General features: G+C 41.7%; 1 protein-coding gene across 3 annotated transcripts in view; it reads right to left on the bottom strand.

The window, feature by feature from the left end:
- gnaz (guanine nucleotide binding protein (G protein), alpha z polypeptide) overlaps window positions 1-23,974 on the bottom strand; it is a 47,895-nt gene that overhangs the window by 4,100 nt on the left and 19,821 nt on the right. For 2 of the 3 annotated variants that reach the window (XM_056253306.1, XM_056253309.1), the window contains exon 2: window positions 11,381-12,689. In XM_056253306.1, the coding sequence (XP_056109281.1) occupies window positions 11,381-12,103 (723 nt within the window). In that variant the 5' untranslated portion in view covers window positions 12,104-12,689. Of the gene's footprint in view, window positions 1-11,380; window positions 12,690-13,670; window positions 13,807-23,974 lie in introns of those variants that run through there. The other variant, XM_056253308.1, reaches the window with a different exon arrangement.

Here is a 23,974-nt window from a genome sequence, read left to right as displayed (position 1 = left end):
GCGCTAGCCTAGCACCGGCGAACTATGCAACTGGAAGGACTGGATGAAATCTTTTGAAAACTGTCTCCACTGAAAAATAACACCCAGGCTAACCTGGAAATGAGGTCCGATGTCCAAAATCCTGAACCCCCCCTTTAAGGCTTTTCTTTGACAGGAAATGTGTTGAAAAAAGAAAAAATGTTGCATAATTAGAAAAAAAAAGTACTCTTGGGGAATATTTCGTTGGCTTTTTTGGTCACGTAGGGCCGGAATTGACAATGGGCTGAGATATCTTGTAGTGTGAGTAATCCTCCATGACATTCTAATGTAATCTTAAAAAATAGTGCACACAAATTTGATTATTTGAAGAAAAAAAAAACTGTTGTAAACACAGTTTAACATTTGTCCGTAACGCCTAGCTGGCTGACAGACTGCGAGGGGCTGTGATTCGCGCCGAGGCCTGAGTGTACTCCTATTCCTGCAGAGAGAGGCCCTCGAATGGCCAATTGGGCTCTCTGATATCAGGTCACACCATTAGCCAAGCGTCCCTGCGGATCTTAAGGTGTCCATTAAGCAATCGGGCATCCCAGGGGATGGGGTGGAAGTGCTTTGTTAAAGCTCATTGTGTTTCCAACTACAGCCTTCTCCAGAGGCAATTGTGGGAGCGATGGAAGGAGAAGAGAGAGAGAGAGAAAGAAAGAGAAAAGGAGGCAGGGAGCCAGTGGGAGGGGTACCCCCGCCGAGACACACGGCGCAGCGTGACGCCTGGCCTCTCCCTGCGCACTCCAGACACAAGCCTTCATTAGGCTTAAATATTAATAAGGAGGTTCAACAGTGTATTAATGCTTTGTTTCCTGTAAATAAGAACTATTGAATTGAGACGTCTCGCTCCAGAAAATCCATTTTGTTGAAGCTGAGTGAAAACGACTCTTGTCTAGTCTTCTAATAGCCCCATCAGCAATGAGAGAGAGCTGTAAAGTACATTTACACCATACCTGCTCATAATTGCCACACTTTGCGTCTCACATTTGTCTCTGTTCTCTTCATCCCGCCCTGCTACCATTTCCTTTGTTGAAGATTAGAACATTATACTAAGTTTAGTTGTATTAGAACGTAGACCACCCCTGGTTATCAGTTCCTTTTTAAAATTATTATCAGAAATACAATCCAGGGCTCACTGGATACATCTCTGCAAAATGATATTTAAAGGGTTTTCCATGTTTCACGACACTTTCAAAGTGAAATGTCCAGCGAGTGACTCTAAAAGCATGTTCAGTTTTATCCGAAACAGATGAATGTGAAATGTTTTATTACGTTGTTTGTAGTACATATCGTGGCAGTAAAATGTCCGGTGAGTGGCACTAAAAGGTTAATGCTCTTTTGGATTTGAAGATAACACCCACTAAACCCTACCATAAACATAACCGATAGTGTTAAGCAAAGCAAACGTAAAGAGATAAAATCGCATTTGCTGAAGCAACCATGCTATCTTAGCTTTCCTCTAAGACTCGTGTTTCACAGGGCTTGTTGTCAACGCTCCACCACCAATGCTGTTCGCTATGCTGTACCAGATGAGATAGCAAGCCGCTACGTCATAAAAGCTGCACATATACGTGATGCAAATGCCAAAATGTATACGTTTACAAATTATGCACTATGGTAAAAGTGTTTTGAGCTCATGACATAATAGTATTGCGCAAGGAACCGTATGAAAATAAGTATTTCTTAAGGCCAATTCACACCGCACAGACAAACGCCAACAAACACGATCGTTGGGTTTTGCTGGATTGGTGTGTTACCCGTCAGCATCAGTTGGCGTTGGTCAGGATTTGTTTTCACCCGACTGAACATGTTCAATCAGTGTTTGTTGGTGTCTGTTGGGGCAGTTTGTCCATGAGTTATTATTCATAAAATTCTAAATCCAACGGCCAACTTGTTTATTGGTGTTTGTCTGTGCGGTGTGAATTGATCTTTAATAGATAGTCTGCCTCTGTAATTTTGTTAAAAGGAATAAAAGTTGGTGTTTAAAGCCACTAGTGTTTATTTTTGATATGTGTATGGGTACGTTTTTAGAGTGTTGCAAAAATGTAGGTAGAGCTGCGTTTTTGTGTTTTGTTATGTTGAAGAATTGTTAGCATTTTCATAAAAAATGTATGAAAGTAGGAAACATGGAGCTCACTCTGATGCTTTTGTTTGTCTTAAAACTCAGTATCAAAACTGGTTACCAACTTCATGTTTTCACAATCGAGTCGATTCAGCTATTGTGGCTAACATGGTTAGCTTCAAAGCTTCATTTAATGCATGGAGGCTAAGCTGCCTGTGTAGCTACAAATATTTTCACTGACATCCTTGTTTATCAGTAATAGACACACTGACTCTTTGATGTCTTTCAGAGGCATCATGCAACATTACTAGCAATGGCTGCAGTAGAACGTGTCAAAATTCAGAACTAGATTTGCCCAGTGTCATTTTGGGTTGCTGTCAGAATGCTAATTAAACTCACTTAGAGTTTCAAAAGTCTTAGGACGAAAACACGGATCAACATCGGCAGAGCGTTTGAATTATGGAGAGACCTCCGCTATTTTTATTGTGATAAATTACAAGTTTTCAGATATGCTGAAATAAATAATGGTAAACTGTAATGAAATAGCAAGGTAAACTACAACATACATGAGACATGAAATGAATACAAAAGACTGTTCCACGATAACAAAAAGTGGGTGCTTTAGGATGTAACTTTTATTTTATGTACTAGATCTACTGTCTAACGTCACTCATCCCACTACTATCATATTGTTTATAATACACATTTCCAGACACGTTCAGTACAGTAATGTTACTTCCTACGATCTTACTGTTACACTGACATTGTTCACTAACCGTTTTCGTTATCATATTATACATTCACCTATGTTGACATTGCTGATTGTGAAAGATACACGAATAGTTAGTGAAATGCCTTATGCTAACACCACATGTCGGCTAAATGCAGTCAATGTAACGCTATCATGGTACGAGCATGGAGCATTAGTTCAACACCAAGCTGATAAAAGTAGCCTATTATTGTAACGTTGCAATGGGAGTTTACATGAGTTTCCAGCATGTTGTGTGATGCTTTCTCCGGTGTGTTGAAAGTCTCAGTGTGGCCGTGTACCATAAGCGTTCGCTCTTGTGTTCGAGCACGAGCGCTCTTGTAAAAAAATTGGTTGCAATCTGAAACATCACCGATAGAGGCCGCTAAAAAATACATATAGCACCTTTAAATTCTCTGATGACATGTTTACTGGTGTGAGGGCGAGACAACCTGTCACTTACATGAGATCGACCAAAAGCAAACCACAACCATCCAATCAACTCCACATGGACAAAATCAAAACTCCCGCCCTACGTTTTTTCTTGTTCGATAAGCAGTTTCATATAGATATATGTCACAATAGGGAAGAAACGATGAAAACTAGATGAGCTAGTCAATTTCAATTCAGACTATTCAACAATTGTGGCTCATCCTTAAAAATACAAATAAGTTTTTTTGTTTCATTCAAGCAGCTGCTAAGGTGCACATGTTTTTTTAGTACGGTATGTTGACATGGAGTTGCTAAGGTCTTCTTTTTTATGATTGTTTAAAAAAGGAAGTTTAAACCGTAGTCTTTCCTTTACAAGTCACAAATTTTAGGGGATTTTTCATGTCTGTTGCACAAACAATGTGAGATGAGTTACACACTAAAGTTTAAAGGTTTGTTCAAATCACTAGTTAACCCAAAAATTCTGCCATCACTTAATAATCCTCATGTTGTTACAATCCTGTATGACTTTCTTTCTCCTGTGGAACACAAAAGAAGATATTTTGAAGAATGCTGGGAACCAAACAATCCTTTTGCTTTTCAGTGTATGGACAAAAAACACTTATAAATCTTTCAAAATATCTTTTTGTGTTTAGTAGAAGAAAGAAAGTCATACTGATTTACAATAACTTGAGAGCCGATAAATAACAGAATTAAAAAAAAATCTGTCTGGTAAAAAAAAAAAATCAGACCAAAAAAAGAAACTAATGTGCCTCAGTGGCTGGTGTCACGTAAGGTGAGAGGATGGTAGAAGTCCTCCATCAATGAACTTCATCAAAGCCGATATATATGGCCAAGCATCCCTCCCGTGACCCAGATTTTGAGACTCTCTCCTCCCAGCCAACTGGCACCGGAGCTGCATTGCTTCGACTGGCTATTGCGCAATGCAGTTCCTCGCTCTGTCCTTCTCAGCACAAGCACACGTTCCGCCGCTTGCACGAGCACACGTCTACCCTCTCTCCGGTTGCCGAGCACCATGTAAACCCCCCTCTCCTGGTCACAGCTCATTGTCAACAGCACAGGATTAGGAGCGTTTGACTGCTCTGTTGCTTGGCAATGGTTGCCATAGAAACCTTTTTTAAGGGAGGGTTGGGTCAAAAAAGGAATGTAGAAAGAAATATTGAAAGGGGGAAAAGAAGATAAAATGTGCCGTGCCACAAAATTGACAACTGTTGCTTGAAGTCCCCAGCAGAATTAGATGATTGTGAATCGCAATTGAAAAGTTACATCTGCGGCGCTGAATTATTGGAAAGCTTTTGTACCAGATGTGCAGGAATACGCGTTGCCTTAATAGGGGACTGTGGGGACATTACAGCAGAAAATAATTTAAATAAAAGGTAATTAAATTGTAAAATTGCTTTCATTAGATAAAAATGGCTTGAAAGTACTCTTGCCAGTATTTCTTGGTCAAATATGGTCTGTCTTCAAAGCTTTAGTCAGCTTTGCAAGCTTTAGCACACTAGAGACGCCAGGCATTACAGGACGGTGCAAATCATTAGATGTGATTTTAATGAGGTAACTGAAATTTAGCAGAATTCTGGTCAACGGCCATCTATAAAATATCGCTCCACTAAAAGGGATAGTTCAGCCAAAAAATAAAAAAATTCTTTCATGAATTACTCCAAATCCGAAAGACTTTCGTTCATCTTCAGAACACAAATGAAAATCTTTTTAATGAAATTTGAGGAATCTTTCAGCTACGCAACTACCACTTTGAGGCTTCAAAAAGTTCATAAAGAGATTTTTAAACTAATCCCAATGAATTGAGCGGTTTAGTCCAAATTTTCTGAAGAGACACAATTGCTTTATATGATGAACAGATTTAATTTAGGCTTTTATTCACATAAAAACATTCAGTTTACATAAACAGAAGCTCAACCGAACCTGCTTGACACGCGAGAACAAACCTCACTGGTTCTTGCTGAAGCTCAAACGTGCTGCGTAACACAAGAACGAACCTCATTGCTTCTCAGACATCAAGCGAACACACTTCCGTTTACTACAACTGATGTGTGAGTTGATGAATGTTTAAATGTGAATAAAAGCCTAAATTCAATCTGTTCACCATATAATGCGATCGTGTCTCTTCAAAAAATTTGGACTAAACTGCTCAATTCATATGGATTCGTTTTACGATCTCTTTATGAACGTAGTTGCGTAGTTGTCAATGGAGGGACAGAAATCTCAGATTTCATTAAAGTGTCTTCCTTTGTGTTCTGAAGACAAACAAAAGTCTTACGGAATGACATGAGGGCGAATTGATGACAGAATTGTCATTTTTGGGTTAACTATCCCTTTAACCTTACCCGCTTTTTCCAAAGCTCATGACAGCTGGAAATGAAACTTTCAAGAGTGAGGATACATGGATAATTTTATTATGTGGGGAAGATACTGAGTGTTTGCAGTGTTATGGAAAACTTGCCTTGGAACATCTTACAAACATGTTTCATGTGGCCAGGGGCATCATGTAGCTATTTTTTAATTAGTTATTTTTTGAAGGGGCAGCAGTGTTGGCTCACATCGTGCCCGAGGCAAGATAAGACATGACCAAAGACAATACTTTTATAGTAGTTTTATACTTCACTAGAATAGAATAAGATAGTATAATACCTGGGTTCAAACTTATATAAATACAGTATATATAATTATGTGTATATATATATATATAAAAAAAGACTATTCAACAACTGTGACCTTTTTTCCCATTCAAAATCCACTTGACTCAAAAATCTGTTTGAGTAAGCTTGACACTTCTGCCTGTTGCTGTATTTTCATTCTGGTTTAATATGCTGCGTTAACCAGACGTTTTAGAGTCCTGTTTTCCTGTATAAAGATTGCGTTCAACAGTCCTATATACAGTACAGTAGTGTCTGTCTAGACACATTACTGTAGTGCAAAAGCTTTTAGTGTCACTAGCCCAACCCTGTCATCTTAGTCAACATTGTCTATTTAACACACAAGTCACCTAGATTTTCTCCTATTATCAACATTCAGAGCATCATCGCTCTACTTATAATGCTCGTGTTTCTCCCTATGGCTGACAAACCATTCAGGCAGACTTTCTTAAGACCATTGCTTAAAACCCTTCGCTGCCACTCCGACTCAATCATTCGGTGACTGCGCTGATCCCCCTTGCCTTATCCGACGCGTGCCAGTGAGTGAATTCGCAGGGTGAGGGGTGTCATTTTTGAAATTCTGCTCTGTGCTGGCAGAACCAGAGGAGATTGGCAGCACTCAAGCTGCAGCACATGTGGGCCATTTCAGAGATGAGTGCTTATTGAGTAATCTCATTCAGAGGCTCACCCCAGACCCTGGAGCTCAAACACACGCTCCTCTAGCTGTTAGCGTATGTTTACGAAAGTTGTGAGGGCCTGTGTAGCCCAGATTTTCCATGAGGCTTTCCTAGATGGTCAAGGAGAAAAAAAAAACGTACATAGCAACAACATCTGTCTTATGAGCCGGGGGACCTGATGGATCATATTTATTCACTGTCTCTCTTAAAATCAACATTTAAATGACATTGGCCAGCTATTTTACTTCCGTAATATAACATATTTCTGAAACAGGATATTCAGTATATTCAAACCCTAAAGCTAATCGAAGTATCATTCAGAATACTGTAAAAGCAGGAACTTGTGTTATGAAAGAACAATACATTTTGATATCATGTTGACTTTAAAGCCAAAGAAAATATTTGATCCAAATCTAGCATGAAAATGAGCAACACACCTTGTAAACAGGTGCGGCTAGAGCTAATACATTAGATTTGAAGATGACCTCAGGCTATCTCTAACTGCTGCGATGGTTTTCAACTAGATAAGATGGCAAAGCAACTGGAGGAGGTCCGCCCTTCCCCCTTCAACATATTCCTTTTCGCCACTCCCCTAGCCAGACACTAACTCCTTGCTTCACTTTCCTCACTTCCTCTTTGATTTGTTACTTCCTTTTTGTTTCAAACTTTCCAGCAGAAGACACACAAAACTTCTCTGACCCCCATCACATCAGTGATTTTCCCCAGTGCTAAATCTGATAATTCTCGCGGGTACACCCTGACACCTTGCACTGTGAACTCAATTATCACTTTTGTACATCCCCCCTCCCCTCCCCTCCCCACAAGACTCGCAGAACACCTTTATTTTTAACTCCCCAACGCTAATTGATATTCCAGGCTAATGCACTACTTGGAAGTTCTTGTTGTGAGTCGAGGGAAAAGGTTTAATGTAGCGCACATAGGTAGCCTATGCAGTCTTTGAACTCACTGATAAGCAATTAGCTTTAGCAAAATACACTCACCGGCCACTTTATTAGGTAGCCCATGCTAGTAACGGGTTGGACCCCCTTTTGCCTTCAGAACTGCCTCAATTCTTCGTGGCATAGATTCAACAAGGTGCTGGAAGCATTCCTCAGGGAGTCTGGTCCATATTGACATGATGGCATCACACAGTTGCCGCAGATTTGTCGGCTGCACATCCATGATGCGAATCTCCCGTTCCACCACATCCCAAAGATGCTCTATTGGGTTGAGATCTGGTGACTGTGGAGGCCATTTTAGTACAGTGAACTCATTGTCATGTTCAAGAAACCAATTTGAAATGATTAGAGCTTTGTGACATGGTGGAAGTAGCCATCAGAGGATGGGTACATGGTGACCATAAAGGGATGGACATGGTCAGAAACAATGCTCAGGTAGGCCGTGGCATTTAAACGATGCCCAATTGGCACTAAGGGGCCTAAAGTGTGCCAGGAAAACATCCCCCACACCATTACACCACCACCACCAGCCTGCACAGTGGTAACAAGGCATGATGGTTCCATGTTCTCATTCTGTTTACGCCAAATTCTGACTCTAACATCTGAATGTCTCAACAGAAATCGAGACTCATCAGACCAGGCAACATTTTTCCAGTCTTCAACTGTTCAATTTTGGTGAGCTCTTGCAAATTGTAGCCTCTTTTTCCTATTTGTAGTGGAGATGAGTGGTACCCGGTGGAGTCTTCTGCTGTTGTAGCCCATCCGCCTCAAGGTTGTGCGTGTTGTGGCTTCACAAATGCTTTGCTGCATACCTCGGTTGTAACGAGTGGTTATTTCAGTCACTGTTGCCCTTCTATCAGCTCGAACCAGTCTGGCCATTCTCCTCTGACCTCTGGCATCAACAAGGCATTTCCGCCCACAGAACTGCCGCTCACTGGATGTTTTTTCTTTTTCGGACCATTCTCTGTAAACCCTAGAGATGGTTGTGCGTGAAAATCCCAGTAGATTAGCAGTTTCTGAAATACTCAGACCAGCCCTTCTGGCACCAACAATCATGCCACGTTCAAAGTCACTCAAATCAACTTTCTTCCCCATACTGATGCTCGGTTTGAACTGCAGGAGATTGTCTTGACCATGTCTACATGCCTAAATGCACTGAGTTGCCGCCATGTGATTGGCTGCTTAGAAATTAAGTGTTAACGAGCAGTTGGACAGGTGTACCTAATAAAGTGGCCGGTGAGTGTATATGCAGTTAGGCGACTGTTTATAAAAGTTAATTCCAAATCTTGATCGCGGATCTATATAAATGACTGGATTGCTCGTTGCGTTCTAAACTGCCATCAGGCGGTGAAGCCACCGGAAGTGTTCGAGCGGCCATCTTACGATTCCCTAACGACAGAGGGCATCATTGACTTGCAGCCAAAACATTGATCTAAAATCACCCGATTTGCACCGTATCAGTCGCACATGATTAGTTTTAAAGATATATGTAGGCTATGTACATTAATTGATACTTCGAACTTTATCGGTAATGTTTATGTTCTTTTCGGGCAGGATAAGCGATATATATAAATGTTTAAGAGCGGTGTGTCTACTCCACACTGCCGACAATTAAAGTCAAGTCACCTTCATTTATATACCGCTTTTAACAATATGGACTGTTTCAAAGCAGCTTTAAAAGCCGACACAGATTTCTTTATGCACGCATATGTGCAGGAAATATTAAGCATGAAGGGAAATTCCCGACTTAATAACCAATAACCAATTAAAAGTTTAGCCCGTTTGCGTTGTAAGAATGTACAGGGAGACTTCAGATATAAAAACGCTGACTCGTTAGTGTATGTTGTCTCATTAAAATCAGATGATTTCCTATTAATTCAATAGAATGTGATGGAACACTAGGGAATACCAATATGACGGTGTGGTGGCTTCACTTTTTATGATGTCATCATGAGTAATCCAGTCATTTATATAGATTAGTGGTCTTAACACAAACACACCTTTAATTAACGTCAGAGGCAATTACAATCAGGTTTACTCTGTAAATATAATTTGTAATTAATTCATGGGGAGGCTGCTGAAAAGACCAGCTTATGCAAGCATGGATTTCAATGGTTGTCCACCTTGCTTAAAAAAAGCCTAAGCTAATTTGCCGTGGTCTCCCAGTCTGGGATGCATTTACCAAATACATTGTTAGCCAACTAATTATGGTCGCAAGTTCAGTAATTACCAAAATAGTTCAACGATTAAGGCCTTGTCCACACGGACACGGGTATTTTTATAACCGGAGTTTTTCCTCCTGCGTTTAAAAAAAAATCCCGTCCACATGAAAACGCAAAAACAAGCGCTGTCAAGAGCATGCCACACCAGCAGGCGGCGATATAACCCTAACCGTAAAGCCACGTTGGCCAATCAGAAGCCTAACAAAAAGTTATTACAGGTTCCGGTAGGCGGATAACGGCGCACACTCTGACGTCGCAAGGCAAAAACCCTGATTTTACTGTCTACACGACAACATTGTAAACGGCGTTTCTGAAAATCCTCACCCTGGCAAGGGGTTTTAAAAAATTTTCGGTTTCAGTGTCCTGATACTGCGTTTCCGTGTGGACGAACCGCGTAAAAAAAAGTCACGGTTATAAAAATACCCGTGTCCGTGTAGACAAGGCCTAAGTGTTTCCCAAAACCAACGTACATTTGCAAACTGCATCACAAAGTTGCTTACAGCTCACAACCTGCAGTTAGAAGCATAGTTTCTTGTTAGTATGGTTGGAAAGAGTTACTATGGTTTTGGGAAACGGTTATGACTTGCTAGTTAATTCTCCAACTATGCATCATACTATGGTAGTTAGGCAGGGAGTTATGTCGTTGAACAGGAAACGCACCACTGGTCAAGCTAGTGTTTAGTTGGGAGGCCAGGTGATCTCCCAGTCTGACCCTCTGATAAGGGCCCAAAACCCCTCTAAGACCAGCCAACAAACCAGCTTCAACAGGCTGGGAGAGCTGCTACGACCGACAATACAGCCTAGACTGGTTAAGATGGTAAACCACCTAGCATTGGCAAGGCTGGTCGCCCAGCATTGTCTTTCTGATGAAACTAGACCAAAGTAGTCTTAATAATAATACAAATAATTAGTTACATTTATATAGCGCTTTTCTGGGTACTCAAAGCGCTTCACATATGGAAGGGAGAATCTCCTCAACCACCACCAATGTGCAGCATCCACTTGGATGATGCGACGGCAGCCATATTGCGCCAGAACGCCCACCACACACCAGCTTATTGGTGGAGATAAGACAGAGAGATGAAGCCAATCAGTATATATGGGGATGATTAGGAGGCCATGATGGACAGAGGCCAATGGACAAATTTGGCCAGAATGCCGGAGTTAAACCCCTACTCTTTTTTTCCGAAGGACATCCTGGGATTTTTAATGACCACAAGGACGGTGCTCTTTTGACAGTATAGTGTCCTCATCAGGGCTTGATGGTTGAGGGTCCCCATCAGTCTTGATGGTTAAGCTAGTTTAGTCCCCAACTGGTAATAATATCAGTGTTTAAAACACAACAAGCTATAATGGTCGTTAGCAGGGTACTGTTAGTTCTCTAAATAGCTTTAATGTAACTGAAAGTTTCTGTGCTACAGGAAATGTGGAAGTGAAAAGATAAAAAGCACTTGTCTGTCAGTGCCACGGACAGGATGAATTTATTGTAAAGATGTATGTAGCCCATTGCAGATAACATTGGTTTCATGTGTTCTTGCATTATCTCGCCGCACCAATGACCCGAATACAAAATTGGGCTCTCCTTACCGTCTGGTTGTCTTCATAAAGCTTGAGGTCATAGCCACTGAGCTCCACACAGAATATAATGGCAGTCACACCCTCAAAACAGTGGATCCACTTCTTCCTTTCTGAACGCTGGCCACCCACATCCACCATTTTGAAGGTGAGCTCCTTGAAGGTGAATTTGTTCTCAACAATGCCAGTGGTCATGTCACGAGAGCGCAGAATGTCCTCAACGGTTGGGATGAACTCTGGCGCAGAAATGCGGTCCAGGTCGTTTAGATAATAGGCAGTATTGTCCTCTAGATGGTACTCATTGGAGCGGCAGAAACACTCCTGGACCCCTGGATCGGCCCACAAGCGCTTCATCACCCCCTGGAGCTCTGGTGTGATCTCGCCCTTGCTCTCAGCAGGCCCGGTGAGGGCAAAGAGTTGCACTGCGTCGTAAGCTCGATCGGGGTTGTGGAAGTCGATCTTCAAGGTGGCGAGGGCACGGATGATGCGGGTGAGTGAGTCGATGGCGTTGTAGAGGATGAGGGGCTTGTATTCCTTGCATGCCTCCAGGTTGAAGCCTCCACTGTGGATGATCTTCATCTGCTTCACAATGGTGCTCTTGCCAGAGTTGCTAGTGCCGAGCAGCAGAAGTTTGATCTCACGCCGCTGCCGCTGGCTTTCTGAGCGGAGATGTCGATCGATACGCCGTGAGCGCCGGGCGGCCTCCTTCTCCTCCGAACTCTGCCGGCACCCCATGGTTGACTGCACCTGGACTTGAGCTAGTAATCCCAGGGAGTGAGAGAGGTAAAAAGTATGCAATGTAAAAAATATATGTTGATATAGTTGAGAGGAGACTAGAGGAAGCTTTTTCTGGACACCTGTGTCAGATTGGTGTTAGACAACTTGCATTGTTCAAGTCTACAGTTTATGATTTTTTTTCCAAGGGTTGATTTTTGGCGTACAATGCTACCATGACATGGTGGAAGACCAACTCAGGCCCTGGCATAAGGGCATTTGCCTTTGAGATCCCAAGGACTTGGGGTTCATATCAGGGGACTCTCTCCCCTGAGCACAGCGGGCTTTAAGTGGACTTGTCAATGTTCATCGAGAGAAAGTCGTAATCGTAAAATTCCTTCACTCTCCTCCCTCATGGCGTCCAGTGTGCTTCCCTGTGTTTCTGTGGCTGATTCATCTGTAGACAACTCCTACTTCCTTTAATTTTCTTCAGACACTATGCGACCGATGGAATGTCAGACCTTTGTTCTTGTGGACTGTTTTAGGCGACTGCGTACTAGATCGTCCTGCTTACATACGCCAGTGAGGCAGCTAAAGGCCCACGTTCCTGCAGGTAAAAAAAAAAAGAGACATTAGTAATCATGAAACCGAAAGGAGGGCAAGTAAATAGGAGAATTCTAAGAAGTTTCCATCAGAGAGAGATGTTAAACCTTCTTGACTGGATGATGCTCTCACAAAATTAAACCTGAATCACTTTACAGTTCTTCACTTTCTTAACTTAATGTTATGATGCATGCATACATGATACATGCATTCACAACCAAGTTTTACCTTTGTAAATGTGACATTTCTGAGTAAATCAGAATATACAATGAGACAAAATCTAAGACTTTATTTTGTCCAAAAGGAATTGATTGGATTGTGAGAAGTGGGCATTGCATTCCAGGATGGAGTCAGACCTGAATGAAACACTGCTGGCACCCACTTTTGAGGAGACTTTTTGACCAGGGCACGCAAGCTGAAGGTAAAGTTCTCCAACAAGAGCTCCTAAATGCATCCCAATGATTACACTTCTATCGTTATTTGTTATTATTGCTGTAACTTGAATTACATTAATGTTGACTGGAATAAAATTTAAGAAAAAGGCTGCTTTACTTACAGCAGTGCCCTAAAATAAAGTATACTGTAAAAATAGGTTACTGTAGCTACATGGCCTTGATTATGAGACAAAAAATCAAAGTTGTTTTATACAAAGACAAACTGTTTCAGTAACCTTATTATGAAAGTAATAGGGTCCATTTTGATTTATTTTTGACTTTGACTTGTTGACTTGCTTTTCAACAAACAAAAATACTTGAATTACACATGCAGAATAAACAAATTTACATGAGCACTCATCACAAACTCAAACATCTCACCAAATTGCTTTCAAATAACTGAGTACACTCAAGCAAAAGATGAACAGACATGGTAATTATCACAGTCAGCCTCTGTTAGCACTACAATTTACATTTGCTACACACTTCTGCTTTCTCATATACACTCACACACACCTCAAATCGTGGTATATATCTATCTAAAATCTAACCTTCTCCATGGTAAACCTGTCCCATCACGCACTCCTTTGTCATCTGCATCTCTCTGCGACCATAGATTCAGGTCTGCCAAGGAGGTGATCCAGCACACAAAGCCCACAAACACATTTGTTCTCAAATAGAAACATCCACACATACGCACACAAGCAGAGGCAAGCAGGGTGTGAAACGGAAACAGATGTGAGATGAATGTCCTTCCCTGAAGCAAAAGGTACCGCCCATTTTACTCTCCCTTTTCCCAAGCCTCAACCACTGAGCTAACTGATAGCAGGTGGACTGCTTATTTACTGTCATGGTGGAAAATAACTGGCTCAGACCAACAGGTGCTTTACTCCAACTCATTCCAATGTACTAAATGCAACAAACCCCTTTAGAAAACGGTTTATAATATATACAGCAGGGCTCAACAATAAGAGTATTTTCGGCTGGCCCAGTTGGGTCAGTATTTTTACCTAGACATTTTTACTGGCCCCACCATTTAAAAAAATGATATACTTTTTTTTTTTTACCAACACATTTTATATGTCAGATATATTTTTTTAAATTTCATTTAACACAGATTAATAAATAAATAAAATATATTAATTATATTATGTTTAGCAACCCCATTAAAGGCATAGTTACCCTAAAAATGAAAATGAAGTCATACTTTACTCGCCCTGGTGTTCTAATGCCGTTCTTTACTTTTCGGACCCCGAAAGGACACATTTTTTTTTTAAATGTTTCGCTCACACTTGTTCGTATAATGGGAGTGAATAGTGACCAGAATTAAGCTTTTAAAAATATGCATAAGTATCACAGAATGATCCCGTGTGACACGCTTCATATATTTCCAAGTGTTCTGGGGTATAGGCTACAACAGGGTTTGATGGAAAAACAAACCGAAATTTAATGCATTAATAAACCAAAATCCTGACTTTAGCTGTTGATTTTCTATGCATGTCTGCACGTACACTCTATTAGCGTGGTAATAGAATAGACACTCTATTGCAAGTTGTGAGAAATCAAGATTAATAAAACTCCTAGAAATCTCAAAAAAGTATCTACTTCTTCACCGAGATAAATATCTCCGGACCGAAACTCCAGTTGTCTGATGACAGTCAGAATGACAGTTGACAGATGTGAACATGATAACGACTTGTTGCGACGAGCACAGCAGATATATTCACCTCAGAGAAGAGGGTACATGGGTTGTATTTCATGTTGCGTTTTTATTCATCTTTATTTCTCACACCTTGTGTGCTTATTTCTGGGCGAGTCAAAGTCGCCGCTAATAGTGTCATGAACCCACAGTCGTGCACAGAAGACCAACACCATTGGGAGTAAATGATGAAATAATTTTCATTTTAGGCTATTTTTATCTTCTTCTTTTTTTAAATGGATAAAACGTAGAAATGTAATTAATGGTGATTTCTTCAAATGCTGTAAAAAAAATAAATTATAAAAAATAATAATACATCAAGTTTATTTTTAAAGATACTACATTTTAAAATTCAATCCGTTTTAGTCAAACACTCACAGTTAACCATACCAAAATCCCTACCAGTCTTTTTTTTTTTTCACTTCCTTGCATAACACCTCGTTCTTCAGTCTGACACCATTTCAATGTATCATGCCATCCATTATTAAACGCATCCCAGCAAACAATATATGGATAAAAGGGTCCTTAATATGATGTGACCCCTAAAACAATTCATAATGAAATATGTGCTTTCAAGGGGAGTAGATGAGCTCTAAAGGTGATCTGCTAAAACAGAAGTGCCTGAGGGACAGCATAATAAATGGATGCTCTTTGTGACAGGCCGTGTGCTATTGGCGGTGTAACAAATGTGAAATCACGCCATGGCCTAGTTTCGGCTGAGAGATTACATTTCCTAGACTGATCGCATAGAGAGAGAATACATCTCCAAGATCTGTCACAGACAGAATCCTGCTCTTAGAAAGATTATTGCACAAATATGTGTGGCAAGATTTGACAGGGAAAAGACACAGCAAAATACAACGCACACAAAGGAAGATATATGGAGGGACAGGATGATGTTCAAAAGATGTTTCAAAAATGACGTCAAACTAGTTCAAGTTCAGCTGGTGGTTCTGAGTTTGCACTCCGAATACAGGACACTTTTTTTTGTCCGATGACATTTTTTAAAGCCTTAGAGACACCAACCCCTAACTTTTTTTAGTGGGAGAACTATTATCATTATTTTAAATAAACAATTGTCTTATGTTCGTTTAACACAGAATAAGAAGCAAGTTTATAAAACATCATATATTTGCCCTTAAAGAGTCATTTTGGCCCGTCTGACCTCGGAGGACTTGAGGCCTTCCAACAGACTCATGACAAATCATAACTATTTTATGTTTTCACAAATTCATAAGAATTCATACCATTTCATTCATATGTTTTTGTATGATGCCCAATTCTTTCTAAATTCTAACATTTTACTAATTAAATTGTACACATTTAAACAAACTAATCACCAATTTACCACAATGTAAAATAGTTACGCTTTCTAATGAAATCCAGTTAGTATGTATATCCAGTGACTGTATGTAATAACTGACATTCATTTTATATAAAAGTTTTAACTGTAACCTATTTTGTCTTACAAAAAAATATTCTTTTTTAGCTGTATCCGACTTCTTGTTACCACATGATTTACAAAACACTTAACATTCCCTAACATTGTGAAACCCAAGAAGGGGCATCACGTGGAAGTGACATCACTTTCTGCAGCATGATGGGAAGACAAGTAAATGATCTTATTCAAATTTCTCAATTACTACAAATATTGTCGACTGCACTAATATGGCTTAACCTTTAACCCTGTTACCCAAGTTATTTTAAGAAAAAATAATCATTTTTATTTTTATTTATTTATAAGAGACAGTTTAATGGGGGGGGGGGGGGGGGGGGGGGGGGGGGGGGGAGGACTAGCTAGCCCTTATTAGGGCTTTTCACACTTGAAATAGTGTACCCTGCGTATTTCTAAACCCCGGGTAAATGGCATCCTGGGTTATTTTGCTTCATGTTTCACAATGATCATAATTTATCTGGGGTTAACAGTAATCCTGGGATTTCATAAAATATCATTTCACACTGTACATTCCTAAACACAGGGTTAACATCCTTATTTGCATATTTGTGGTGTCAGTGTTACTGACTGCACGAACACCGCACGCAAGATGTTTACATAAAGGCTTTAGCATTGTGCATCCTCGTATTATAGCCGACTTTACTATCAAGTTAATACCGAATGGATGTTTCGGACTATAAAGGTATGAATGAAAGGTCTCTTCTTCACTGCAATTTTTCTGTCAGCATTTGACATTTTTTTCTCTGAAGTTGCTTTTTATAAACAATGCGCAGTGTTTCCGGGACTGTCTAAAGCAGGTGAATATGAGGCACGTGATTGGTTGTCGATTGCTAAGCATCTAGATGTAACATTCTAACACCCCATCATTTCATACTGTACAAGTTTGGCACCGCATTACAGGGTTAACAGCGCTAACAGGGTTAGCAGAGTTTCATAGCCCCTGGATTAAAAATACGCAAACAGTGACTGAGTGTCGCACAGCTCTGAAAGAAATTCAGTGACGTCAAGGCTGTAATGTGATTGATTATCAAGACACAAGTGATCCAGATGACATTACGCTTTCTCCAACGGTAGAGCCGTGGACCCTGCTATCTCCCATTAATAAAACCATCTCTGGCCAAGGTCATGGGTTTGATTCCCAGGGGTTGAATTGAAGAAATGAATAGCTTGAATGCAATTTATGTCACTTCGGATAAAAGCATCTGCCAAATGCATAGCCTAAATATAAATGTAAAATGAATAGAAAATAAAACAGCTCATGCAGTATTTGAAGATATTTGAAAAAAGGGCTCTATTTTGTTCCTTGTTTGTGGAAAGTGCCATAAATATTCAAAGTATGCTTGATCTCATTTCTGCATTTCTTCCAATTCAGCATTACATCAGTCAAACGGTGATTTTAGAGCTAATACCATTTTAGATAATTACTTGAGGCAATTGGAGTATATTTATGATAGTTGATTATTCTGCTAAATTTAATGGCTGTTTGAGACGAAGGATGACAGCTGGAATGGTTGAGAAATAGAATGTGCCCGGCCAAGTCTTGTTTCACCACTTCCGCTTTCGTAACAAGACCCTGCTTGGATGTCTAAAATAACAGTTGCTTGACGTAAGTATCAGTCAAAACAGTAACCTAGAAACCAAAATATTATGCTTGCGATGCTTGGTTCTGTGTATAAGGCTGATGCTAAGGCTGTGACCGAATGTGTGAGTGAATGGAGAATGACAGAGGTCTCACGGTTAAGTCAGACTCATGTTTTCTCATGAGCACTGAGGTAATCTGACCCCAGCGGCTCCCTTTCGCCTCCAGAGATCAGCTGCTGTCAGCCCCGCATATTTCCTGATATTAATGCACTCATAATTATATAGATTATTCAAAAAGCTGCACATAGGAGGAAAGCTCAGTGTCATACTATTGTGAAATATGTTTGCGTTTTGCAGTTTTATGATATGAACGAGAAAATTAACACAACTAGTTTAACACAACCCATTTTCTTATATAATCTTACACTCTCATAGGGGTGTGCTGTGCGATACTGACAAAAATGATCTCTCGATATTTTATGGCATTTTGTTAATAATGATAGTTAGACAATGTTTATTTAGTGTGTTATTGTGCTGGTAACTTGGCAAGTTAAGGACAGCAGACTCTTAACTTTTTATATTCTTCATATTGTGTGCAGTAGTTTGTTAGCAGAAGTGACAGAAATGAACTTTTCCAATAATTTTAAATAGATTTTGACCTTTTATGGTAATTTTTTTTCTAACCTAATTGAATGTGTTTCATCTTGTATGTCAAATTCTTATATTTAATCAATAACTTCAATTAGGATAATAAGACACTACCGGGCTGTTACCAATAAAATGAACTCAGTATCAACAAATATGCCTTTGCAATGCAGAGGTGGTGGCACAGAAGAGGCAAGTCACTGTTAATGAGTGAGTCATTCATTCAATTGATTTGTTCAGACAGCTGATTCATTCAGGAACGAAGCATTTGACTGTGGTTGGAACATGGTTGGAGCAACTGTGGAAACAATCAAGGACAAATCATGATGAAAAACTACAAAACTACAACTATGGCACATGAGACAGGAAGTGAAACAAAAGTCCAAAGACAAACACAGAGATCATGATAGAGCCCCCCACATGAGCGGATTCCAGATGCTCCAAAAACAAACAAAAGTATAGGAGGGTGATGGAGTGGAGGTGGATCAGGGGGAGGGATGGAGGGCCAGGCCCATGGAGAAGAAGAAGCAGGACTGGAGACTGAGGCAGATCGGGGAGCCAGGGAGGAGCTTTAGGGGTCGACGTCGCCTCGGGAGGAGCTTTAGCGGACGCCGTCGCCTCGGGAGGAGCTTTAGCGGTCGACGTCGCCTCGGGAGGAGCTTTAGTGGTCGACGTTGCCTCGGGAGGAGCTTTAGCGGACGCCGTCGCCTCGGGAGGAGCTTTAGCGGTCGACGTCGCCTCGGGAGGAGCTTTAGCGGTCGACGTCGCCTCGGGAGGAGCTTTAGCGGTCTGTCACCTCGGGAGGAGCTTTAGGGGTCGACGTCGCCTCAGGAGGAGCTTTAGGGGTCGACGTCGCCTCAGGAGGAGCTTTAGCGGTCGATGTCGCCTCGGGAGGAGCTTTAGGGGTCGACGTCGCCTCAGGAGGAGCTTTAGCGGTCGATGTCGCCTCGGGAGGAGCTTTAGCGGACACCGTCGCCTCGGGAGGAGCTTTAGCGGTCGACGTCGCCTCGGGAGGAGCTTTAGCGGTCGATGTCATCTCGGGAGGAGCTTTAGCGGACGTCGCCTCAGGAGGAGCTTTAGCGGTCGACGTCACCTCGGGAGGAGCTTTAGCGGTCGACGTCACCTCGGGAGGAGCTTTAGGGGTCGACGTCACCTCGGGAGGAGCTTTAGCGGACGTCGCCTCAGGAGGAGCTTTAGCGGACGTCGCCTCAGGAGGAGCTTTAGCGGTCGACGTCACCTCGGGAGGAGCTTTAGCGGTCGACGTCACCTCGGGAGGAGCTTTAACGGTCGACGTCGCCTCGGGAGGAGCTTTAGCGGTCGACTTCGCCTCGGGAGGAGCTTTAGCGGACGTCGCCTCGGAAGGAGCTTTAGTGGTCGACGTCGCCTCGGGAGGAGCTTTAGCGGTCGACGTCGCCTCGGGAGGAGCTTTAGCGGTCGACGTTGCCTCGGGAGGAGCTTAAGGGGACGTCGCCTCGGGAGGAGCTTTAGTGGTCAACGTCGCCTCGGGAGGAGCTTTAGCGGTCGACTTCGCCTCGGGAGGAGCTTAAGGGGACGTCGCCTCGGGAGGAGCTTTAGCGGTCGACGTCGCCTCGGGAGGAGCTTAAGGGGACGTCGCCTCGGGAGGAGCTTTAGTGGTCAACGTCGCCTCGGGAGGAGCTTTAGCGGTCGACTTCGCCTCGGGAGGAGCTTAAGGGGACGTCGCCTCGGGAGGAGCTTTAGCGGTCGACTTCGCCTCGGGAGGAGCTTAAGGGGACGTCGCCTCGGGAGGAGCTTTAGCAGGCGACTTCGCCTCGGGAGGAGCTTAAGGGGACGTCGCCTCGGGAGGAGCTTTAGCGGTCGACGTCGCCTCGGGAGGAGCTTTAGCGGTCGACTTCGCCTCGGGAGGAGCTTTAGTGGTCGACTTCGCCTCGGGAGGAGCTTTAGCGGACGTCGTCGCCTCGGGAGGAGCTTTAGCGGTCGACGTCGCCTCAGGAGGAGCTTTAGGGGTCTGTCACCTCGGGAGGAGCTTTAGCGGTCGACGGCGCCTCAGGAGGAGCTTTAGCGGTCGACTTCGCCTCGGGAGGAGCTTTAGTGGTCGACTTCGCCTCGGGAGGAGCTTTAGCGGACGTCGTCGCCTCGGGAGGAGCTTTAGCGGTCTGTCACCTCGGGAGGAGCTTTAGCGGTCGACGGCGCCTCAGGAGGAGCTTTAGCGGTCGACTTCGCCTCGGGAGGAGCTTTAGTGGTCGACTTCGCCTCGGGAGGAGCTTTAGCGGACGTCGTCGCCTCGGGAGGAGCTTTAGCGGTCGACGGCGCCTCAGGAGGAGCTTTAGCGGTCGACGTCGTCACCTCGGGAGGAGCTGTAGCGGTCGACTTCGCCTCGGGAGGAGCTTTAGCGGACGTCGTCACCTCGGGAGGAGCTTTAGTGGTCGACGTAGCCTCAGGAGGAGCTGTAGCGGTCGACTTCGCCTCGGGAGAAGCTTTAGCGGACGTCGTCACCTCGGGAGGAGCTTTAGCGGTCAACGTCGCCTAGGGAGGAGCTTTTTTTCCGTTTGGGAATTGATTGAATCATAAAATGTCTAAATTTTGATTTTATGTTGACTTGAGCGCAGGGGGACAAATTCGGCTGGCACAGACACATGCTTTGTTGATACTGACTGTTCCACTGGAGAAACTGAAAAAGTTTAGGGAAAGGAAAGTCTGAAACAAATGAATGTCTGTGTACCTGTCAGATGAACGCATTTTGAGGAACATTGAGGTCATATTTTTTATTGAGTTGGTCACCCATGTGACCCTGGCCACTACTGACTACTCCCTTTCCCCAGAACAAACCCAGCTTTGTGCAATAAAAATAGATTGTTATATAACACGCAATGGCATCTCTGTCTTATTGATGAATGCTTGTGTTATGTAAGGCTGCCTGCCAGTTGTAACTCTCTGGGATACAATCTTGGCCCAACTCATATATGTCTGACAAATATCACATACATTTCACAGAGCAGGAAACCTGTGTCAAATTAAGTGAAGCATACTATGGTTATTGTATGATGATGCACAGATTTGAAAGAACGTCTTGGGATCTTTATGTTTTTGCTCAATTCAAAGTCAAGTCACATCTATATAGCCCTTCAGACAATACAGATAGTTTCAAAGAAGCTTCACATTAATAAACAGGAAAAACGGTTAATTCTGTCAAATGTATAAATTATAAAACAAATTCAATTTCAGTTTTAAGTAGCTCTACAGAAGATACTAGTGTCATTTTAGTTCAATGTTGTTTAAATTTCATTCAATAACGGCGTTGATGTTGCAAAGTTAATCAATTATGAACTGAGTTAAATTCAGCAGCTGTTTTCCTGTTGGTGAATCAAATCAATTGCATAAAACAATGCATAAATTGATATTTCCCAGAGTCACATTTTTTTCTAATTAAATATCCTATTTCACTCAGAAATATGCCACATTATGGAAGTAAAATGGGTTTCAAATGGAAATACAGTACTCTGTTACACTGTTGACTCTGCTATTTGTTAGGTAAAAGTGTAAGTATGACTATGTCTAACAGTTTATAATTGTTGCATTGATTTGATTTTAATTAATTGTGATTTAAAAAAAATTAAATCATGTCTACAAAAAATGATTTTTAATTCTCCATATATTTCGCAATGTGAAAAAAATCTCATTACTGTTGTTTATAAATGTAATCAATATAAATCTATTTTGTTTATTTACTTTGCATTACATTCATGCATTTAGCAGATGCTTCTATCCAAAGCGACTAACATTGCATTCCAAGTACACATTTTTTATCAGTTCTTGCTTTCCCTGGGAATCAAACCCATGACCTTGGCATTGCGAGTGTCATGCTCTAATGACTGAGAAGACATTATGATGAAAAATGAGATTTGTTTTCACATTATGATGCGAATTTTAAAGGAAAAGTGCTTATGAAAAGAAATTGAGTCAAATATAATCTACAAAAATACACCCAACCAAATATGCAATATTTGTTCACACAAACAATAACAAACTTATGCCCTTTCCCCTCCCCTATATAAAGTAAAATGCCCCAGAGAGTTCAGCCCTGTGTTGTGGACGGCTTGACGTCAGTCCCTTTCCCCCCTCCACCCACCCTCCGTCCCTTTGGTATTTTGGCACACTATTGAGGGAGGTTTGCTGTCAATATATCACACCGCTGTCTTTCCTCCACAATGACTCATGCCCCAGTTACAGACACTAACTGATTACAGTGCAGAATAATCTGAGAATAGTTATACAGAAACCATACAGTATCCCAGCTCAATGAAATATAGACTCATTAATCTTAGCACATCTCATCTTTCTGCATTATTAATAAGGCATCATGGAAAAGGAAACCACATTCACTTGAGAGAGCGAAGTGGCTGAGCATTCCTGAGGGGAAACGACTGCTGATATTTGTTGTGTCAAATGTACAAGTACAAAATGCTAAAGCATTAATGTGTCTGATATAAATTCTACAGCTATTAATCCACTCCATGCTAAGCTACTTCTCAAATCGTGCATCAGGATAGGTGTCATTTTGACTATTGAGCTACAACAGGAAGAGTCCTGGGTTACTGTGTCAGTGGGCAATTGAGACCACACACCAACCAGAACAGATGCAGCCTTTGATCACATTGACAACAGTGAACAATCATACAATTCACCGAACGATGTTAAAATCAGATACCATTTCCCTTAATTTGTCCTCTTGGTTTCAACCATCCGTCACAAGAACAATCATTGTTTCAGGAGATGTGTATCAGAGGGGAATTTGTGATGCCTCACAACCGCTGTTGGAATCGTTTTTAAGTGCCGTTGGGGAGAATTTCCTGTTATGCTGTTCATTTTTTGCTTCTTTTGTTTCTCGTCTTTGGATTGAAGACACAGGGTTTCAATTTGGCCAGTGGAGAATTCTTGAGTTGCACCGTGTGACGTCAGAGCGTTTGATGGAACACGCATGACTCAAATCAGCCATTTAATTGTTCTTGAGAATTCCAGCGCAGTCCACTTTACAAGTGAGTGCAGATAAGTAGCTTTTATAGAAAGATCACATGTACAATGTTTTTCAGTTGAATTGTTTCTCTAATAGAGTGATGGAAATAAAATGAAGAGCATATAGGCCTCATAACTAGGACTGTATTTTAATTGTGATCATGATTTGCTTCTCTCGATTAATTAAGCATATATTAAGTCTGCAATATTGGCCCACTGGTTATAGAGCGCTCCAGGGATGATGTAGTTTTGTAGGCCAACCCTGGAAGTTCACATCACCCTGGTTCCCTCGACCAAAACCCAATATGATTTTTCCATTAGCTTTTGGATTATTGCAGACAACAAATGTCTGTGACCAACAAAATGTAAGTATCATAAACTTTTGTTGGTCACAGAGATTGTTGTCTGCAATAATCCAAAAGCTAATGGACAAATCATATTGGGTTTTTGTGATTTTCATATTTATTTTCATGATAATCGTC

Source organism: Rhinichthys klamathensis, unplaced genomic scaffold (assembly GCF_029890125.1).
Source record: "Rhinichthys klamathensis goyatoka isolate OS25496 unplaced genomic scaffold, OSU_Roscu_1.1 h1tg000104l_1, whole genome shotgun sequence".
Lineage (NCBI taxonomy): Eukaryota > Metazoa > Chordata > Actinopteri > Cypriniformes > Leuciscidae > Rhinichthys > Rhinichthys klamathensis.
Note: the sequence above shows the minus strand (reverse complement) of the source record. Positions and strands in the feature narration are given on the sequence as shown.